This window comes from Heteronotia binoei, chromosome 2, assembly GCF_032191835.1.
Source record: "Heteronotia binoei isolate CCM8104 ecotype False Entrance Well chromosome 2, APGP_CSIRO_Hbin_v1, whole genome shotgun sequence".
Taxonomy (NCBI): Eukaryota; Metazoa; Chordata; class Lepidosauria; order Squamata; family Gekkonidae; genus Heteronotia; species Heteronotia binoei.
This window is the reverse complement of record NC_083224.1, coordinates 111,285,922-111,307,585: the sequence shown is the minus strand read 5'-3', so window position 1 is coordinate 111,307,585 and position 21,664 is coordinate 111,285,922. Positions and strand designations below refer to the sequence as shown.

The following is a 21,664-nucleotide window of genomic DNA, read 5'->3' as shown; positions in this document are numbered from 1 at the left end:
CACTATGACTCTGCTCAGTAAAATGTGTAACAAGAGGGGCATCTGTTGCTGCTCCAAAATGCGAGTTTTAACAAGATGGATGGTACTCCCTACATACAGAAGTTGGCAACCACATATGATTACATAAACCAAATTTGAGGTGCTGAATATTGGGAAAAAACTGTAATTGAATGCTCTTCCCCCGCCCCCGGGGGGTGGTTTAAAGTCTTGTTCTTCCAATGTCTGACGGCAGACTTTAAATTTTCCACACTTAAAGTGTCCTCTTGGTAATCCTTGAGTTTTGCTATCTACTGAAATAAGAACGAATAACCAAATCTCTTCTGTTTTTTGTCCCTCTAAACCCTGTGGGGAGTGGGGTGGAATTTCACGCCCAGGGATCTCTTCAATAAGATGCCAGTGTTTTAAGATCACCCGCCTGATAGCCAGAGGGGCAGGCCTGTAGCTGCAATGGGAACCTCAGGGTTCTGGCCCCACCACTTTAAACACCAATGCAAGGGTCCCAGCTCTACCATTTACCACCCTGACTTTCAAGTTCTCATGCCTCTTGTTGCCACCATTGCCAGCTGCTGTCTCTTGCAAGACGCTGCCTGTTCTGAGGCTTCTGGCCCTGCTGTCCTCATCCAATCACAGCAACAGCAGGCAGATGCTATCCTCCAATTAAACGCCACTGCTGTGTTGTGCTCTCTCGCCTGCTTGCACATGCCTCTCTTGTGTCTTTGAAATAAACTTGAAACATTTTTGAGTGATGCATGACTTGTCTTCATTATTTATTATATTTAAGTAAGAATAAACATAATTGGTGCCCCACAAAAAATGTGCCCCACTAAATTAAAAACCCTGGATATATGCCCCACTAAATGAAAAATTCTGGCCACAGCCCTACAGAGGGGTAAAGTCAAATGCACACATTTGTCTATTTCTATGAAAGACAGCACGTTCCTTGGCATTAGTAATAACTTCTGATTTTAAAACGAAACTCGGTCTCTCTGCTATCTTTTGAAATCACTATGCTGGTTGGAATTTCTCTTCAATCTCAAAAATTGCCCATAGAGGAGATTATACCTAAAGTGTGGAGGATGGAGCGAGTAATAATGCAGGTTCCTGTATGTAGCTCTCTTAAATGAACATACTTCCAGAGTTCACAGAGTTCTGTTCACAGTGGGTCATATCTTGTATTTTGATGAGAGATTGTAATAATGAAGAGAGACATTGGCTTGTAGGTTGTTAATTAATATATTTTATCCTGTTCTTCCCAGGAGCTCAGGTCAGTGTATTTCATAATTATTGCTACCACATAACCTAATCCTAAACTCTTCATGGCTTCTTGTCATTTTTAAAGCTACAACAGAAATGCTGTAGCATATAAATAAATATGTGGTAACTCTGGCTGTTGCCACAACAAAAAGCTAACTTCTGTCCCCTTTCCCTTACATAAATAAGCTTTATAAAGCTCTACTGAAAATCACTAAGAGGCATTTACAATAAACAAATGCTAAAAATATTTAGCAGAAACAAGGAAATGTCTATGTACCCTGGCTCCTTTATCAAGTTTTGGCTACATGAGGGCCTTTTGCTTGCAATGCAGACTGCTGCTTTGGATCACAGTCTGTTTGGTTTCCCAAAATATTTAAAATTGTACATTCGTTACATTTTGTCATTCAGCTCCTCAATTAGTTCGAAGTCTTGTAAACTCACAGCAAGTAACTGGATCAATTCAGCAGCAAGGAGAAAGACCCTTACGTACCAGACAGCCATCAGAATGTGTAAGTTCATTTGTTCCATAATATTTTAGTAAGCAATTCTATCTATGAAGCCAGTGTGATTTGTCGATGGGAATATAGCTGCAATATTTAATGCTTGTGAAACTTTCTATGCTACTCAAATGTTTTAATAGTGTTTGGTTTTAACATACTTTTTCTCAAGCTTTTGTGGAAATTACTACTTACTGATTATATCTGAGGAATCCCAGATCAAGCCAGAGATCTGAAAAATGTATGGAGTAATTGGAAAGGAGAATCAATTAAGATACTGTTAATGAGTGAAAGAGATGTATTTCTGATTATTTATTTATGTATTACTTCAGTCTTATATCCCGCCCTCTCTGCAAGCGAACTCAGGGCGGCTGACAATTAAAAAAACATTTACAATTGTAATTTAAAACAATAAAATAACAATTTAAAATACATTTTTAAGGTGCTGTTCAACCTTAGTATAGGTGGGATCTTCTCTCTTCTGGCAGTGATCTTGTGATGATTGTAGTGCCTCAGCAGTGTAGGGTGGCAGTCCTCTCCCAGTTTAGATGTTAAAGGCCTGCCAAAATAATTCAGTTTTGCAGGCCCTGCAAAATTGAGAAAGATCCCGCAGGGCCCTTATGGCCTCCGGGAGGGCATGCCACTGAGAAGACCCTAGCCCATGTGGAACACAGTCTCACCTCCCTTGGTCCGGGGATAGATACTAAGTTTTGCGTCCCTGAATGCAGTGCTCTCTGGGAACATATGGAGAAAGGCAGTCCCGTAGCTAGGCAGGCCCTTGACCATTATGTAATGCTGTGTTCCAGTAATATCCTAGCTGACCATTTTCAAGGGTGGGACTTATTCTATAGAATGAACATGTCAAATTCTCTGTTAATGAAACCTTATTGAGTTCAGACAACTAAAGAATTCAGTTTACTGGTAAGGTATAGTAAAGGAGGGGTGTGAGAGAGAGGCCATCTTATGTATCAGAAGATTAAACAGAACGCTTTTTAGTGAACTAATCCAAAGCACATCCTTTTTTTCCCCTTCTAGTCTGATTCGCGTCAGTCATCTTACTCTCCACAGCCTCAGCCGTTTACCCAGAATTCCTCTCCGCCAACCTCCATTAACCAGACTCAGCCACAACCAATCTCCCAATCCAAGCATGCTCTGCAGCCCCAACAAGGGGCACAGCCACCCCACCAGGTCCAGCTGCCCTTGTTTAACTTTCCCCAATCTCCCCCAGGTCAGTATTCTACCTTGCATAATCTGGGACTGTTTCAGATGCACCATCACCAACATCACCACCAAATTCAACTTCCTAACACCTCGTGGCCTGTTATTCACTCTGCACCGGGTAATCCTGCTCATTCTACAAGTGTTCCATTTTCTGTGAGGGCTGGCAGTAGCAATCCACCCAATAATCCAAGCAGCATAAACTTGAATGATCCCAGTATCATCTTTGCACAGCCTGCTGCCAGGCCTGTAGGAATCCCCAGCAGCTCTCATGAGGGACACTGGCACAACCCTGTGACTCTAAACTCACTGGTGAACAATGGCACTTTGGGGAATTCAGGTAACTCTGTCCTTTCTTCTTTTTTGTACTGATGATTCCTTTACTAAACATATCTGAACCTATTTGCTACTATAGTGCTTATAACTAATTTTTAAACAAATGGACTACCTAGTAATTTTTGAACTTAAAAAAGTGTTATCTGCCTGAAAAGATATTCAGAAAGGTGGAATAGCTTTTGAAAGATGTTTGTAGACCATGCTGTGTTATTTAAAAGGAAAGGAGTTTGGATTTTCTGTTGAGAAACATGGGTCCCAAAACTGCATCCCCAAACAGCAGGTTGATAGGGTATGTAGACAACAATTGCAAATCAAAAGAATCCTGTGCTCAAGTGCAAAGTGTGCCTGCATCTCCACATGAAATGTTGCCCATATTGCTATCTTGCTGCAGCTCATTGGGCCATATCAAATAGTGCTCTGGTGGGTTCCTGAACTTCAGGAACAACTCTTAAGTGAAATGCAAAGGAAGCAATAGCCACAAACCTCCCCACTTACAGATAGAACACTCAGTGGAGTCTTTCAGATCCTGAACAGTGACCATAAAACTTTCCATAAAAGACTAGTGAAGTCTATGAGGATATAATTTAAGCCAGGGTTAACCAAACTTGCTCAATGTAAGAGCCAAACAGAATAAACATCAGATGTTTGAGAGCCACAAGGCATGAATAGATCCAGGTGTGCAGCTGTGTTGGTCTGAAGCAATAGAACAAAGTTGGAGTCCAGTAGCACCTTTTAAGACCAACAGTGAATGTAAGTTATTTAAAGGAGGGAGGAAAATAGATGGAGGCAGGGAGGGGAAGGTAGAAGGAAAGCAATTTTAACTTTAAATTCATTCTCCAGGCTGCTGGCTGCCTTAGCAAAGTGATTTAAAGAGACAAATGCCTTCTCCAAGCCAGCCAATGGTGCATTGGGGGCTTCAAGAGCCACACAATGTGTGTGAAAGAGCCACATGTGGCTCCCAAGGTGCACTTTGGCCACCCCTGGTTTAAGCTATGGTATTGTCTGGAAACTACTTTTCAGTGCTATAGCAGTCCTTGGACAAATTAAATAATAAAAGAAAATTCCACCAAGCATATAAAAAACACCATAGCATAGCGACAAGCACATTCCTTGGATCTTAGCTGAAAGGAGGACATCCAAGTCAGAGGAATTAGATCCTGGGACGGGAGCTCTGTTACCATTTTTCTTAGGATTACCAGAGCCTCTGTTTAGTTTGTATCTCTGTCACTGTTAATGCCCGCCCCTAATGTGTTACATGATATTTTTAAATCAAATGTTCACTGTTGTAATTATCATTAATTTTTTGAACAGTAAGATTGACTTTTAAAAATTTATTGTGGCTTGGTTTACTATATGATTTGTTCTTCTCACACCACTCACAAGAAAACCCAGAAATGAATGTTTTTGTTACACCAGTCACAAGAAAACTGCATTATTTTATGTAGTCAATCAAGCAGACATTGTCAGTACTTGATATAACAATGATGCTTTTAATACAGAGACCTTCTAGTTGATAGATGTTGCTTATTGCATCAGTACTAATCAGATAGCGTCAATGATAGTATTATACTTGTTTTAGTTAATTGATTTAATGGGTTTTAAGGTTAATTAATGCTTAATTTTAATGTTTATAACGTAACTGTTCATAATGTAACTGTTTTATTGCTTGGTGCACCATTGGTCACCGCACTGTTAGCCGCCCTGAGCCTGCTTCGGCAGGGGAGGGCGGGGTACAAATAAAATTTATTATTATTATTATTATTATTATTCTGGAAACAGCATTAAAGTGTGTTGATAAGAAAAGTCAAGATAGACACAATTGTTATGTATAGTTAAACAGAAGCACTCATAAGGGTTTTTTTAAAGCTGTTTGATGTTTACTGATGTAAAAATTTGTTTAGCAGTTACTGATGTGCTTTTTCATCTAACGACATATGATGAGCAATTCCTCCTTTTTTCCTTTGAATGAATACTAGATCAGGGCTTCCAAGGACAGTTTGGTAAAGTGAACCCTCCTCCTCCTGTTCCTTGGGACCACAGTGCCCCTGCCCATTTTCCTCTTCTTCGAGGGACGTGGCCTTACAATATGTCTCCGAACTACATGCAACAGGGAAATGCCAGCTATCCACTGAACAAATCTTTCTATCCTCAAGGTACTAGTGCAAATATATAAAGCACTTTGCTACCTCTTTTTTCACTGGTATTTGTCTGCAGCCCTTAATCCACTTATTCTGAAATAGCCACATGGAAATCAATGAGATTTAAGTTGGTAGTGGCAAATCAATCTCTAATAAGATGTAAGAGTCATAGATCCTTAAATATAATGAAACAGATATGCTTGGGGCCATAGTATTAGGAAGTTAGTTATCAATTGTCTGGATGCAGTTTGCCTTCTTTGGGTCACTGGAACGACAGAAGTTAAACAGGATTAAGACCTGTAATTAAATCTGTCATTTCTGCAGAAGAGGAGATTTTCATTGGTTTCTCATCTACACAAGTTTCTTTTATGTTGTGACTGTTAAAAGTTGTAATCCTTGACAATAAAGGAATGACCCTGATTGTATATATAGTTCAAAATTACTTCAGCAAATGTTCCTTAGTTTCAAATTTACCTAAGTCCAGGATTGTCTGTTAAACCTCTAACTGTTCAAGGTGCATTTATGAAGAATCAGATTTAGTAAGGGATATGTCTAGCAGTTAAACTACAGTCTACTGATAAATATGGAGTGTTACAGTGTCTTTCTGTGTATCTACACCATTCCCACTGTGAAAACAGGGAGTTGTTTACAACTTGTCTTTAACCTGTGTATTAAGTACAGAAGATTTTAACTAATGCGTCTATGAAAGTAATGGTAATTCATTTTCTTTTAGCTGGCTTACTGATGCAGAACAACCAGCGCTTTTCTCTTCTGTCTCAAGGACACCCACACTTGAACATGAATTTTATTCAACAGAAAAAATGAAGTTTAATTAAGAGGTTTGGAAGAAATCAGGTTCTGGATTAAAATCTTATTGCAACGTGTTTAGATAAGAGATTATTTAAAATTTTTAAATGTATCATTTGTACATAGATATAAAATATAGTTTTTACTAGTATCACAAATGTGATACAAATGCCATCTATTTTTTACCCTATTTTTAAGGGCAACTGTGCTTTATTTTATCTTGATAAAATGTAAAGAGAGTTTTTAAAATTAAGTTGTTTATTTTCTATTAGCTTTATTCATACCTTGGTTCAAACTTTATATCTATTGTTCTAAAAAGAAATTAGAAAGGGATTTCTTGTGTTAAAGATTGTCACTTCTTTACAGAACAATGTAGTGCCAAAAATTTTTAAAAGAAAAAAATAAAATTGCAAAATTAGAAATCACAACCAGAATGCTCTTCTGTATATAGTTTGGGTGCATCTGGCTTTAATGTTACTCTTTTTAAGATTACAGGCTTGTTTAAATATCATTTCAGAACCAGCTTCAGTTAGTATCAAACTACATGAGCTTTCAGAATTTACAGAAGTCTTTGCAAGGTGTTTGTTTAGGTTTCAGAGGTGAGTGTAGAGAGGAAGCCTGTGGGCTTGTGATGGCCAGTCCATTTTTTCCCTCTTGAAATTCCTCTAGCTCCTGCTCATTCTTACATTGATGAATAAGTGTATATGTTTAACGTTTCACTTGACAAATTAAAGACATATTGTTTGCCAGAAATCACCAACTTTTTATTTAATGAGAGTTATTTCTGAATAATGAAAAATATCCTAAGGTACCTCCCTGCCCTGGACATGTTACCAAATTGTCTTCTGTCCTAGACATTAACATGGACTAGAAATGAAGTCATCAGAATCCTACAAAATAAAAGCTTCAAGAACAAAAACCCAGAGCAGATCTTTTTGCATCTTTATAACAGCTGGCAAGCTAGCTGCCAGTAGCTCACAAACAGCCTGTTGGCGATCCCCGTTGTATGAAGTCTGGATAATAGCAGCTTTCCCTCAGTCCTAAACTTCAGCTATTGAGACTAACCAAAATGTTAGAGAACATTATAAAGCAATATAATCCAACATGTGCCTGCAAACTAGGGTTCCAATATAATTTAGTATGACTGGATTATGACTAAATTTGTATAGGTTCCATTGGTAACCTATTATTAACATTGAGTTGTTCAGAACTCTGAAATGGGTAGTTTGTTACCCTTTGTTTGAAACTTCCTACTTTAAATAATTTAGGCCTATGACATCCACAAGAGAATGCTTGAAATATCTAGGATGAATTACATGTCTGTATAAATTGTTTTTGAAAAGCATACATGTTGAATGCAATGTCACATACTCCTACTCCTACCTTCTAGAAAGGTGGGGAAAATATGCCCAGAAGTTTTGTCAATTCACATTACCAATCTCTGTTATAAAGGAGTGCATTAGACAGTTTTAAAAAGTTGTAAGCTTCCCCAAAATTGCAACTCTGCATACCAGCTTTCTGAAAATTGTGTAAGTTTATCACCTCTAGGAGATGCCCAAGTATAATCATATGCAGGACATATGTAGAATGGAATATTAACAACATAATAGTTTTCATACAGAAACTACAATAATTATCTGCCATCTCACTTACCAATCCCTGTAGCCTTATTAGTATTTTGATGGTTTGTTGGGCTTTGTAAAAATGAATAGTTGCATAACAATCAGACATTGTAAAAATTACAAATAAACAATGCTTTATTGACAGGTCTTGTAATGAATTTACACAGTTCCTTAACTTATATTGTTTTTTTAAACTGGCTTTCAAAAGAATTTCAACAGATTGTACATTGAAAATGTTCCCCTTGTATCAGACAAAAAGAATACTATCATATGTAAGATACTAAAAATAATATAAAAAGTTAGCTACTGCAACAGCCACTACCCATCTTCTGAGTGCATATCTACAAACAAAGTGGTTCAGCTACACTGTCCGTGTCATTCATTCCCCCGACGACTCTTCTTATGGCTTTTTTTAGATCTGAAAGTACAACAAAATTTTCTCACTTGCTGATTCCAATGGGTACATGTGAATTGCACATTCAAAACAAGTATTTGGATTATGGGTTAGTTATGACATCATTAATAAACTCCTAAATACACACAGTTTGGAACTTTACATTAGATAGTTACCATACTTTTAAAAAAAACTTCTAAGAACAAAGTCATTGCTAGAATATTATGTAGCGGCAAAATATGGTCTATACCTTTCTGGGGACTTGGAATGACTGCGATGTCTGTGGCTACGATGGTGTCCTGTTAAAAATAAGACACAAAATTCATGCTTTGAGTATGGGTTCCTTCTAAGGCATAGGGTTCCTTCTAAGTTCCAGTTCACATAATGCAGAATTGTTAAAGAGAGTGCTTTATGGAAGTATTAATGATAAAAACAGTCCAATGATTATTATAAACAAACAGGTAGAAAGTGGAGCTGGAACTAAATGTTACTGACATGCCAGATAGATCAAGATGAGTACCCAAGTTAGTCTGTCTGTAGCAGTAGAAGCTGGGAAAGACAGAAGGCAAAAGGTGAGATGGTTGGATAGCGTTACTGATGTAACAAACACGAATTTAAGCAGACTTTGGAGAATGGTGGAAGACAGGAGGGCCTGGCGTGACTTTGTCCATGGGGTCGTAAAGAGTCGGACTCGACTGTGCGACTGAACAACAAAAAGCAGTAGAAAAGAGCAAGAGTCCAGTAGCACCCTAAAGACTAACAAAGTTTGAGGCAGGGTTTGCACTTTCACGAGTTACATGCCAGAGAAATCAATTACCTGGGGATTTAGATCTTGATCTGTGCCGTCTTTCCCTGGATCTGCTTCGATGCCGCCTTGGGCTCTTACTACGGTGCCTTTCCCGCCGTGGCGAAGGACTAACAGAACACAGGATATTATTAGTGCTAAGCCTATTTAATTATTGAATAAAACATTTATATCCACCCTTCTTTGTGGTTCAAGGCAAATTAGAATAATAGCTACAAACATTTTCATTTTAAAGGCAAAAATAAAATAACAACCTTTCAATCTTCCTCCTCCAAAGATGCCAGACTCTCTCAATAGCCCTGGTAAACAGGCAGGCCTCCCAATCTCTACAGGAAGCCCATTCCAGAGCTGAAGTCATGATGGAAAAGGCCTGGGCTCTGGTTGATGCCAGATGGGCCACCTTTAGTGATGGCATAGCCAGCAGATGACTGCATGATGACCAGGGCGCTTTTTTTTTGTAGAACAAGCCCAGCTGGAACTCATTTGCATATTAGGCCACACCCTCTGATGTCACCATTGTTTTGCACAGGGCTTTTTGCAGAAAAGGCCCAGCAAGCATTCATTTGCATGTTAGGCCACTCCTCCTGACATAAAGCCAGCCGGAACTGCGTTCCTGTGTGTTCCTGCTCAAAAAAAGCCCTGATGACGACATATGTAATTCAGTTTTTAAAAACAGTTCAGTAATTCTCCTACCTCCTTCTCTTTGGAGATCGACTTCGTCTGAAATAGAGGGGGGAGGAAGATAATGGAGGTAAGTGTATTAATCTTTACATCTTTTTAGAATGAGCTTTATGTTGATTGAAAGGGTTTTCCAAAAATGTACCTTCTGGGAGATCTGCTTCGGCTTCTCCTATACCGCAGAGTTGGAGATCTCCGGGGTTTGTCTAGATCCCTATAGCCTCTTCTCCTGTGATCAGGTGTGGGAGCCCTTTCCATCTATAAATATTACAAACAAACCACTCCATTGTACCCTGAGTACAATTCATATTTAAAGAAAGTCAAACACAATTTAATACTAAGGGTTTTATCATGCAAACTCAGTATGAGTGTGGGGTGTGTGTGTGCGCGAAAGAACCAGAAGAACCACCACACAGATACTTAAACCTTCTCATCATCATCTTCCTCATCTTCACTAGACTCCACATCATCCATATCTTCTTCCAGCGCACTAATACGTGGTTCCAGCTGTTCAGCTTCTTCTAAGACATACCGTTTCTAAAAATAACGAACAGCTTTTCAGTGTAGGCAATCTTTAATGGAAAGAAGAGTGAGAGATTGAATTTATACCCTGCCATTCACTCAGAGTGGCTTACAATGTCCTTCCCCTTCCTTTCCCCTCAACAGACACTCTGTGAGGTAGGTGGGGCTGAGAGAGCTCTCAGAGAACAGCTCTGCAAGAACTTTGGCTGACCCAAGGTCACTCCAGTAGTTGCAGGTGGAGAAGTGGGGAATCATGCCCAGTTCTGCCAGGTTAGCGTCCACACACATAACCACTAAACCAAACTGGGTGAAACAACAACCCATGCATTTATAAACTCACTTGCAAAAGTGGCAAGGGTCTTGTCATATTTTGTCACTACTTGGCATATAGTCTAGTCTTATTTTTATCATTTTTTAAATTCTGCTTAAATCCCTCCCTCCCTGCAAAGCAGGCTCAGGGTGGGTTACAGACATCAAACAATTGAAATGGTTAGTCATTACACACCTGTAGTCTAGGTAAAATAATATCACACACTCGCTCATCATGAAGCAATTGATCAATAAACTCATCCACGTGCATTAATTCAAATTCTGGAAGAAAAAAGTTTTATCTCAGAATGCAAACAGCCACTTTTTAATTAATAGCTCAATTTCCAAAATGAAATGATTGTAAGAAAATTACAATTCAGTTTTCAGCAGTCTGCTGATACTGTACTTCTCTTCATATTCTCCAAGAAAACAGTGCAGTTTGTCTTCAAATAACATTTACATCGAAGCAAGCAATTCTTTATTTGACACCTGATAAATTAAATCCATATATATGGCATCAAAACTAGAAGATGTCATGAAGTTACAACCTACTCATGGTGAGCCCATAGGCCATTCCAGGCAAGTGACAAGCAGAGGTGGTTTGCCACTGCCTTCCTTTGCATTGCAACCCACAATTCCTTGGTGTTCTTTCACATTCTGATGAGCTGAGGCTAAGCTGGGCTATTCAGACTGCTTATTAAAATTAATAAAAGAGTATTCTATCTATATGTGTAATGTATGGTTGATAAATACCACCCCATTTTAGGTACAGGAATTATAAAATTAGACCACTTACCCCCATTTCTATTTTGACTTTTTATTTTTCGATAATCATTGTATAAGGGTTCAAGGTACTTGTAGCAGTCTATGGCAGTGCCAGTTAGTCGCATATACAATGCACCAAGCAATCTCACATACCTGAAAATTAGCAATAACAAAAATAGTTTGGAATGGTATTATTATTCTTTCAGATACAGTAATATAAAAATAGAAACCTTCACATGTTAGAGCAGTTTAAAATATTATTCATGATTACTGGAATCTTCATTTGTTGTTTCCGCAGATCAGCTGCACATACAAAAATACTTAGTAGATTCACAGCAGTGAAAAGTTGGAGAGGAAACATTATCAAAAGGGTTAATAAAAATGAAGTGGCAGAAAACAAAGAATGTATCTACAAATTCTAATTTCAGTCAAGAAACATGCATGGTGAGAGAGACAATATGAATTACTAAATGCAGGATTTATAGAGTCTGTGAGACTGAACAACTACAAAATGCGAGTAGTTACTTTCAAGCACAGGACAAAGTAATTCCAGTAATAACCTTCAACTCTGTGTTCAGACTGAAGGCTCCTTACTTGAAATCTTCATTCTTTATAAATTCCACAATGATGTCTTTTTCAGGCTGTATCTGTAACATCTTCAGAGTCAAACATAAGAATGGAGTAGGCTTGATGTTTCCACCATAAACTCCACCAATGTACCTCAGTTCCATAGCCTTATCCACAACCAGTTCAGCTAATATATGAATGACAGAAAGTGGGGCATGTATTGCCGTTAATAACCTAGTATATGCACAGCAGGGCCTTTATTTCACAATTTATCTCTCCATTCTATTTTCAGGTTCCCTCTCCCGACATACTGCCCCACACGCTCGACTCCCTCCCTCGCCTTCATAGCTACCCAAACCGTACCAGTAAGACCAAAGCATTCTTCCTTCCAATACTTGGACTCATAGATGCGAGTGCGGATAATCTTCTCCACCAGGTATTGCGGGTTAGTGCCGTGGATACTATGCGCATCCTTTACTGTCCGGTTTGCCATTGTCTGGCCGAGAATCCACAGTGAGGAGGGAGGGGGAGCAGAAAAATATAAAGAAACGAGCGGACGAGTGTAGCGCCGGGCAAACTCACTGTTTTCCGCTTCCGTTTTAGGGAGCTATTCCTTCCAGGTTGAACTGTGTCGCTTCCAACTTGTCATCTTAGCGCCGAGCAAACGAGAATCTCATTTCAGGCCTCACAGAGACTGGAACAAATATGGCGGAAATTAATTTTCCCGGCAGTGCTTCTGTTTCTTGTTCCGGGGCGGGGCGAGTTCAGTTCGGCGCGAAATTTCATCCTGAGGAAGAAGTAGCTGTGCGCCACATCCAGTTCCTTGTAAGGATTCTTCAGTCCGGGAAGCAGATTATTGTTTTTGGTGGGTGCCGTACAGCGCCGATGTCGGGCTTGATATCAAGAAATGATAGAATACATAGAAAAAGGGAGTACGAAGTTTTCCCAGAACCCCGCACTGGAACCCAGGAGCATTCCCTGCTCCTCTGCGCCTTCTCTGGTTCGCTAGTGGGGATGTAGCATTCCCAAAACGGGCTACTTCCGTATAAGCGGTTTCTGCTTGTGTGCGGGCGCCCGTCCTTCCAACAGTTTATAGAACTGCATACAGAAATTATTTTGCTTGCATTTCTTTACAGGAAAACATGATGAACACAAGGGATTTGGGTAAACGCGTTTACTCTTGGTATGGAAGAGCCATCTATTTTGATAAGCAGCTACAGATCTCTTATTACAGGTTTGTACCTAGATGGATAAATAGCACAGATAAATGAATAATGAAGTAAAGCTGGGTTTTATATAAGAATGGTCATTATAATAACGTAGTTTTAATTACAGAGTAATAAATGAAAAAGGAGATCTGTATAATGTGACACAGGAGGCAGGTAATGATAATATGAATATGTGTGGTTGCGTTTATCTATAAAATAAGGTGGTAGAATGGATTGCATTTTTTTGTATTGAAGAGGTGGATCCTGAATTTGAATTATTATTTATGTTGAAAAACTACATATGCAGAAAACTTACAGAAAGGATAGAGGATTTATTCACTTCTTTCATTTTCTGTACTGGTTTTCTGCTAGCAGAGAGTTTAGCTCAAGGGAGCATTCTAAGATGTGATTCTCCTCCTGCAGACTGAAGGAGAACACTCCATGTTATCCTTTTCCCACCTGATTTTCTTCTATGTGTAAAACAGGCCTTCATTTCAGTACAGATTCAGGTCTAGGGTTAAGCCAAAAGCTTTATGGTAAAGGTGAATTTTAAGAAGGGTTTTGAAGAAACGGAGAGATGTAGCATCATGTAGACATTCCTTGAGAGAGTTCCAGAGATGGTACAGTAATTTAAGTGGTTATGATGTCTTTGGAGCTTTAAGGGCGGAGGAGTGAAGGTCATAGCAGTGATGGGGAAAGGGATTAAATATTAATACTTCAGCGTTGGATGTTGTTCTTCATTTCTTGCCTTAAACTGTTTACCACTATTTACTTGTTCTGTTAAATAGGGCTGAATGAATTCTTATTTGGCAGCCTCTAAAATTGCATTGTAGACCTGTGCCACAAAGTGGTAAGCTGCAGTACTGCAGTCCACAGCTCTGCTTATGATCTGAGTTCGATCCTGGTGGAAGCTAGGTTCAAGGTTGACTCAGCCTTCCAAGGTTGGTAAAATGAGTATCCAGTTTGCTGGGGGGGAAAGTGTAGATGACTGGGGAAAGCAATGGCAAACCACCCCATAAAAAGTCTGCCGTGAAAATGTTGTGATGCGACATCACCCCAGAGTCGGAAACAACTGGTGCTTGCACAGGGGACTACCTTTACCTTTTAAAATTAGAATTGTGCACATCTTTACTTTTTAAAATTATTGTGCACACGGAAGTTATATGATTTCACCAAGTTTTAAAAATAACAAGTGTATTAGTTATTGTCTGTGTCCATACCTCAAATATAATTAATTACATGGCCTACTCATAGTTAATTACTATGGGAAGCAGACTGGATCACTTAGGGAGAGGCTGTGGCTTAGTGGTAGAGCATCTGCTTGGCATGCAGAAGGTCCCAGGTTCAATTCCTGGCATCTCCAGTTAGAAGAATCAGGAAATAGATGATGGGAAAGATCTCTGCCTGAGACTTGCTGCCAGTCTAAGTAGACAGTACCGACCTTGACAGACCAATGGTCTGATTCAGCATAAGGCAGCTTTATGGGTTAATTTTAAAGAAAGATGTCTGGATTTGAAAGACACAGAAACAAATAAGAGGGATAGGAAGAAGAGCAAGATTGTTCTTGATAACCTGGACAATACACCTTAATTGAACTTCCGGGTTATGTCGCCTTGAGCTCAGTGGGGGTCCGCGGAGCTTGTCTCTAGCGGCCCCCCTGAATCAGGCGGTTGGAGAGGTGCCACAGATGTGGCATCTCCTGAGAGACCCTGAAGGGGTTTCCTTTCGGCATGCAGTTTTGCAAGAAGCCAGGGGCATAGCGGCGGCTGTTTCTGTCCTTCTTGTATGCCCCAAAGCTCCGCCGCCATGATCGCCATCATGGCAGTAAGAGATGAACACCCGACAGCTTGCTCTTTTTTCTCTTAACAAGCTTCTGATGCATCACTTTCCTACCTCAAGCACGGCAGTTCTACTCAGCAAGTAAGTTTGTTTTCAATACCATTGGCTAATGGGTCGTTTTACATAACAACAAACAGAACAGTTCAAAGGAAGGGAAAGAGGTGAATCTCCCCCCCACTTTCCTGTGAATGAGGCTTCGAAAAGACAAAGAACAACTTTGAGCATTGGCAACAATTTGAATTAGACTGAATATAGATACTCAAATCGACCCGGATTATAATTGAATATGTGTTAATGAGACTATTATCTGGCTATAATACGGTCTGAACAAAAACGAGATATATTTTAGAGAGATTTGTCTTTGCTGCCTGAGTGCAACTGAAATGGCAACAATCGAAACACATGGCTGGAGGAGATTTGGAGAGACAGACTAACTGAGTCTCTGAGTTACTTTTCAACTTTGATTAATAGACTGAGTTATTTGGTAGAGAAAAAATGGCATTACCAAGCGAAATGTGTTTATAAAAAAGTTATAATGGATACCATAACTTCTCTAAAGAAAGACTAGTTCATTAACAGAGTTGGAAAAAAAGCAAATGGGAGCTTTTATGTTGAAAGCTATCGAAATCTCAAATCTGCATGAGCAGAGTGTTAAAGAGATCTTGGTGGCGTCTGTAGAATTGGAAATGGAGAGTGATCTGCTGGAAAACAAACAGAAGAAAAGCAAAATGGAACCTTATTGTGCAGTTAAAAAGAAGGACTGGAAATCAAGAATGATTGAAGTTTTTTCGAGAGGAACAAGTGGTGTGGGATCCTTACTATTTTTATCAAGAGGGATGACTGCACTAAGGAGAGAGAAGGTATATCTCAGCAAAAAAATCAAGACGTGGAACACTTTTAGGAAGAAGGGTTTTTAAACTGTTTCTCTCTCTGTGGGTAATTGGATATGGAACTCTCAACAAGAACTGACATGCGATTTTAAAAGGCCAAGTGAGATTTTTGGCACATATTAAGTTCCTCCTAGAGCAATATGGATATAAGAGTTAAAGGATTTAAAAGTTTTGAAAGGAGTTTTATATAAATAAATAGTTAACTTGGATTAATTTTTAAGAAGGCAGACAACACAATTATTCTGTAATCTGGTAGATCTGCTCTTAATATGTTTGTTTGGAGAAATTGTTTATACTGACAGATAAATTACTATGTTTTTTTTCGGCTTATCACTTTTTTTATCTCTCTACATTTTATGATATTTTAAATCTGATTTCTTTTTCTTTCCGTTTGAAATAAGTAAATTAGGATGAAGATATTTGTTTCTTATGCTCATTTTAATGACGACATTGTTAAAATAACAAATTAGTCTGTATTTTTAATATGGTTAAGCTTAGCCAGTTAGTTCTGTGTTGAGACTTCTCTGACTTTCTTATACTTAAATGTGCTGAAGAAGAATAGTCTAGACTTGCATTTTAAGTAATGGTTTAGTAAAAAGTGTATAATGAAAGATAAAGATGGTAAAATATAAGGGGAAAATTTAATACTTGCAGGTAGAAGGAACTGGGTATTTCATTTGGTGGTAGAAATGTAACTGATATATTTGTATTTTTCTTTGTTTCTGGTCTCCCATTCTGTATTCACCCCTCCCCCTCTTTAATGCTTCTGTATCTATGCTTATGCTTTTTCTTTTTAGTTAAAATCAATAAAAATTATAAAATCCGAAACCTTAATTGCAAGAAATGTGGAAAACATTTATAATTATCCTTTTCTAGGGGAATGTCTATTACATCAGGAAAAAATACAACTGAAACCTGCATTTTCCCTGGAGAGTTTATTTTAATAGAGGGTGAGAATACAGAACAGATTCTTGTGGCAAGACTCCTAAAATTATATGAAGATGGTAAGTCGTCTGATTCTTTTGAATTGCTGTCCTGTACATTGCCTGTTAATTTGTTCAGTTCTGGTCAAGGAGGCTCCCCCTTTTATTTATTTATTTTATTTTATTCGATTTTTAGCCCTTCCCATAGGACAGGTATTAGGTATTCTAAAAAGAGGTCTGAGGTATAGCCAGGCTATATTTCTTGGCTATGTTTTTTGCTACTTATTAAAGCTATAATTCTGAACAAATGTCCCAAGGTTCTGGGACCCCAAACAAAATAAGATTATTATAGGAATTAACTCTGTATATTAACTTTATAGATTTATAATTAAAAGCATTTTCATTGTGTGGTTTCCTTACAAAACCAATACATTCAATATCAAGCTATTTTTTTCACCTCTGTCCTAAAATGGTCAGTAGATATCCTTACTACTTTTTTGTACAGTAGAAACCTTCCGGGAAAAATGAAGAGCATCAGCAAGGAGCTTAAATTATTATTTTATTATTTTCTGGTAGTGGATATTCTGTGCTGTGTAAGTCATTAACTGGGTGGCATAAGGTGGTTTGTATGTTTTATGGGCATTGCTTTTTATGTGGCTGTCATAGATGACTGTTGCCATTTTTCAGTGGCTATGCGCTGTTGAACTGTAGACTATCACTGGACCTTTGTCTCCATTTAGGGCACAAGTTACTTGTGTTGTTTACTTAAACTTGCTTGAGTAAACTTCACGTTTAAAACTTGAAGAACATCCATAAGGGACAAGGCAAACTCATGCTTGGGAAAGGTAGATAGCCATTCCTGAAAGACAGCATGTCCACCATAACTAATTATTCCCTAGCTTACAAAACTATAGGAGAATGTTATTATGCAGTCCTATTATGCAGTCTTGGGCCACACAGAGCAATGGTGAGCTCCAAACAATCTGGCCAGCCCTTCACTTGAAAAGACTGTGTATTCTAAGAAAGCATCTCAGAATTCTCTGCACCCACAGGAGTGCTGTGGTAAATGTGTAGTGGTTCCTTAGCAGACTAGGAAAGTTTCCCTGAAGGTGAAGAATTTGTGAGATGCTGCTACAGACCACTCAGATTTTGAAATGAAGAAATCATTGTTAAGCTAAAATACTTTTAGTATTTTTATTCATGCAAAATTGAATTGTGTGTATGTCTTTGTGTCTGCTTCAGGTTTTGAGGAAAAACGTGCAGTTGTTCAGTGGTTTTCTCGTGTTGAAGAAATACCTCTCAATCAACGCATGACTTTAGGAAAAGAAGATTCTCAGGAGATATTTTTAAATGAGAATTCTGAGTGGGATACTGACATACTCATTACATCCATCATTAGTAATGTCACGGTGTGTATATTTTATTCTTGTAAAAAAAAGGGAAGAGTAAGTTTCTGGTTCTGAAGTTTATAATGCAGATCTATGGTTATACTGGATGCTTGTGATCCTTAAACTTTTTCAAAAGGCTGGCTTGAAATCTCTGCATGAAGCACCACTCAGATTTGAGAAATGAAAAGTATGAACACAATATGGGCACTCACAGAAACAGATTTAACTATCCCTATGTAACAGGTGTCCTTGATTATTGAACTTTTGACTTCACTGCAGAAAATATTAGTTTTTCTCTGCTGTAGCATAGTAGCAGTGTATGGGTGCTTGAATGGCATTGGCAGAACATGACTGGTAGTAGCACTTGATTAATTGTTGGGGAAATTCAAGAGCTAAAACCTCAGTTTAACTTTGCATTAGAAGCTTTTCTGAACTAAGGATCTTAGTCTTACGTGCCAGGCTTACGGTTACAGACTAGATTAACTCTGCATAAAATTGCACTACTGGAATGCCACTTGAGCTGCAGTTTGTCATGCTGCTGTTGCTGTCGTTGAATTCTTGGGACTGGCTATTTATCACTTGACTTTCAACAACTGCATAAATAAGTTAGTTCATTACTTGCTTGCTGAACAATAGCTGACACGTAACATTCAACCAGACATTTCTATTTTTTTGGTAGCAATTTTTAATAAAAACTTAGTTTTTTGTAATTCTTTACAGAAACTGCAGATTGCAGGGGCTCAGAGGAAGTATTCCTCTATCATATAGTAATAGGTGTCGCTTCTAGCTTGTGGCCTGTTGCAGTGCAAATATGTATTATCTTTTTCTCCAGAAATATCTTTACTTGTATGAAAGTGTATGCAGAACTAATTGCTTAAGATTTACATATTGGAGTAATATCCTGAGATACACAGTATGAGAACTGAACAACTGGTATTAGACAAAAAGTTAATTCTAAAGCTATGCATTTCAGTTTTCTATTTTGTCAAATATTTGGAGGATTGACAGATTGAATTATGTTTTAAGAGAATGTCTTGCCTTGATGATGCTTTAGAAACTAAAGCTTCAGGGGCTTAAAAATATCGAAGGCTAGGTTAAAATCTTGTATTTGATAAGAATACTAAATACTGTATAAATAGCACATGCTAGCATAAAGTACAATCATCTGGTGTTTTGCTTCCTTTTCAGGTTATCCCACTGTCGCCTAGTGAAGTACTTCCTGCTGTGCTACACAATGAAAAATTACTCTTTGTGAGAAAATCTTGGAATGGCAAAAAGTTGAAACCTTTGTTGCCTAGCGTATTGGCAGAGCTGAAAGATTCTGTGAAAATGAAGACTAATGTCATGAATTTTACAACTGAATACCAAGTGACACCCTCACGTACTGCTTGCTCTGCAGAAGCAAAAACCAGGAGGGTGACTCGAAGTAAGAAGGAGATGGAAGCAGAATCAAAACATTCAAATGCCAAGTCATCTTTGTCTAAGGAAAGATGTTCCCAAAGAGTGGCCAGTAGCATGAACACCCCAGCGGCAAAGAAAAAATTACAGCTAAACAGTATGTATTCCATAAATCATACAGATATTGCTCTTGGCTGATAGTGGGCTTATTGCTCTGGAAACGGGTTAACTGGTCTTGAAAAGGGTAGTTTATGAATAACTCTTACAGGACTTTTTTGAATACTGTAATTTCAAAACAAGGGCTTTTCACTCCAGAGCACAAATTTGTAATTGACAGCTTGTTTCTGCAGTCCTCCTGCCGCCGCCAAGTACCTTGGAATAATTCCCATGGAGGAATACATGTTTTAAAATGCTATATTATTGGCTTTGCTGCCTTCCTGACTCTTTGGGAACAGGTACAGTAGGAATCTTTCTCTGCGTGGCTGCATGGAATAAACATTAACATGAGTTCTATGGATAAAGAAGTTATTGTCAGTCAGGACACCTGAAATCCTTAAACAGGATTTCATATCAGGCATCTATTGTGGTCCTGAGCATGAACAATACTACTTTCAGGGGAGGGGCTATGAAAGAAAATCCTAAATTCAATTCTGGGATCACCAGTTAAAAGAACCATGTAGTGTGAAAATCTCTTAAGACCCTGGAGAGCTGTTGCTAGTCTTAGTAGATAATACTGACCCTCATGGAACAATGGCCTGATTCAATATAAGCCAGCTTCATGTGTTCATGAAGAGCTGTAGTTAACGCTGTGTTCTTGTGCTGAAGGCAACTATGCTGCAATTGTGTGTGTGAAACCTTCTGAACAAATGTATCTTACTCTGCATTAGTAAGGTGTAAAGGATGTGGCTTAGCTGCTAAATTTGGGCATCTTTTTATTTATTATCTTCGATTTCTAACCCACCCTCCCCTTGAGTGGGCTCAGGGTGAGTAACAACAAGTAGCATGAAAACCATCAAAAACAAATTACAAATTGTTGGAGGGAAATAATTTGTTCTTAAATCCTTTTTATAAGAGTAATATACAATAACTATTTGTATGTGGTGTGATGAAGAATAATGGTGGTCTTTTTGTTTATAATTCCAGTTGTGTTGCATTTATTAATAAAGCTATCAACATATCTAAATGCTGTGCCCCAGAATCTGTCTCTGATTAGATTCTGTCATTGTCCACTGAGTTTCTAGAGTTTACCCAAGAACAAACCTAATTTCATGGGGTTTGAAGGTACACTGATGGTTGGAACTTCTCTCTTAAATAAGAATTGGGAGGGGGGGCATGTACAAGTGAATGCAGGAGAGATGAACTCTGTCCTATTGTATATTTGGACATACAGACCAAAATACATTGTATATTGCCCAGAGCCTTCCTGAGGCAGCGATAGGCAATTCATAAATCTAATAATTAAATAATTTTACTGAGAACAAATTTACCAATGCAAAAAGCCATGTACAAGTTCTGTTCTGTGTTGCTAACTACTTACAATTGAAGCTTGGCACCCTTCATATACGGGTTCAAAACAGATTGTTTCCAAACAACCTTATTCAAAACCTTTTGATGTTTTTGGGTTTTAGGTCCTACCAAATTTCCAAGAAGTATGTTCAATGAACAAGACATTATTGAGCTTCTAGACTTTGACTTCATTAAGCCTCTGGATAACTCACCACTTAAACGCAAAGTCACATTCACTGGCATTAATGGCTCACCTCCCAAAATATCTTGTCCTACTGATGAAGATGATCAATTTCAGGACACGGAGCCATTGGGAGACACATCAGAGCAATCTAATGCAATTGTGTTACCTTCTTCCAAGAGGAACCAAGATACCACATGGAAAACCAGGATTTTTTCTGGGAAGGACACTGCCAGAGAGTGAGTGACAGAATTTAACATAAATATTGGAGAGGAATTGTTAAAGTGTACTGTCTGTGTCTATTCTTTGCTATGTTTTCTGTAACAGTCTCCAAAATAGCCAAGAATCTCTTTGTAACAAAAATCCAGAAAAATACTTGTCACTCCTCTATGCATGTGTGTCAGAAAACTAGAATTACT

The 21,664-nt window shown here is 38.4% G+C and overlaps 3 protein-coding genes and 1 non-coding gene across 5 annotated transcripts in view; 3 read left to right on the top strand and 1 right to left on the bottom strand.

Annotated features, from left to right (window-relative positions):
- The window catches only part of TUT4 (terminal uridylyl transferase 4), a 92,335-nt gene extending 85,332 nt beyond the window's left edge, over positions 1 to 7,003 (top strand). For both annotated transcript variants that reach the window (XM_060231814.1, XM_060231813.1), the window contains exons 27-30: positions 1,663 to 1,763; positions 2,787 to 3,309; positions 5,282 to 5,458; positions 6,177 to 7,003. In XM_060231814.1, coding sequence (XP_060087797.1) covers positions 1,663 to 1,763; positions 2,787 to 3,309; positions 5,282 to 5,458; positions 6,177 to 6,268 — 893 coding nt within the window. In that variant the 3' untranslated portion in view covers positions 6,269 to 7,003. The remainder of the gene's footprint in view (positions 1 to 1,662; positions 1,764 to 2,786; positions 3,310 to 5,281; positions 5,459 to 6,176) is intronic.
- A 982-nt stretch (positions 7,004 to 7,985) lies between these two features.
- PRPF38A (pre-mRNA processing factor 38A) lies at positions 7,986 to 12,650 on the bottom strand. The gene is made up of 10 exons (XM_060231826.1): positions 12,276 to 12,650; positions 11,940 to 12,099; positions 11,377 to 11,498; positions 10,777 to 10,862; positions 10,176 to 10,286; positions 9,895 to 10,007; positions 9,765 to 9,791; positions 9,084 to 9,181; positions 8,517 to 8,565; positions 7,986 to 8,290 (listed from the first exon to the last, which is right to left on the bottom strand). Exons 1-10 carry the CDS (start codon positions 12,403 to 12,405, stop codon positions 8,248 to 8,250), a joined length of 939 nt encoding a protein of 312 aa, XP_060087809.1. The 5' UTR covers positions 12,406 to 12,650; the 3' UTR covers positions 7,986 to 8,247.
- The window catches only part of ORC1 (origin recognition complex subunit 1), a 31,013-nt gene continuing 21,851 nt past the window's right edge, over positions 12,503 to 21,664 (top strand). Inside the window, exons 1-6 of the mRNA XM_060231816.1 lie at positions 12,503 to 12,737; positions 13,049 to 13,146; positions 16,726 to 16,853; positions 18,015 to 18,181; positions 19,349 to 19,715; positions 21,187 to 21,484. Coding sequence (XP_060087799.1) covers positions 12,618 to 12,737; positions 13,049 to 13,146; positions 16,726 to 16,853; positions 18,015 to 18,181; positions 19,349 to 19,715; positions 21,187 to 21,484 — 1,178 coding nt within the window. The 5' untranslated portion in view covers positions 12,503 to 12,617. The remainder of the gene's footprint in view (positions 12,738 to 13,048; positions 13,147 to 16,725; positions 16,854 to 18,014; positions 18,182 to 19,348; positions 19,716 to 21,186; positions 21,485 to 21,664) is intronic.
- On the top strand, positions 14,409 to 14,483 carry TRNAA-GGC (transfer RNA alanine (anticodon GGC)). Its single transcript has one exon. It is a non-coding gene; the product is annotated as a tRNA-Ala (tRNA).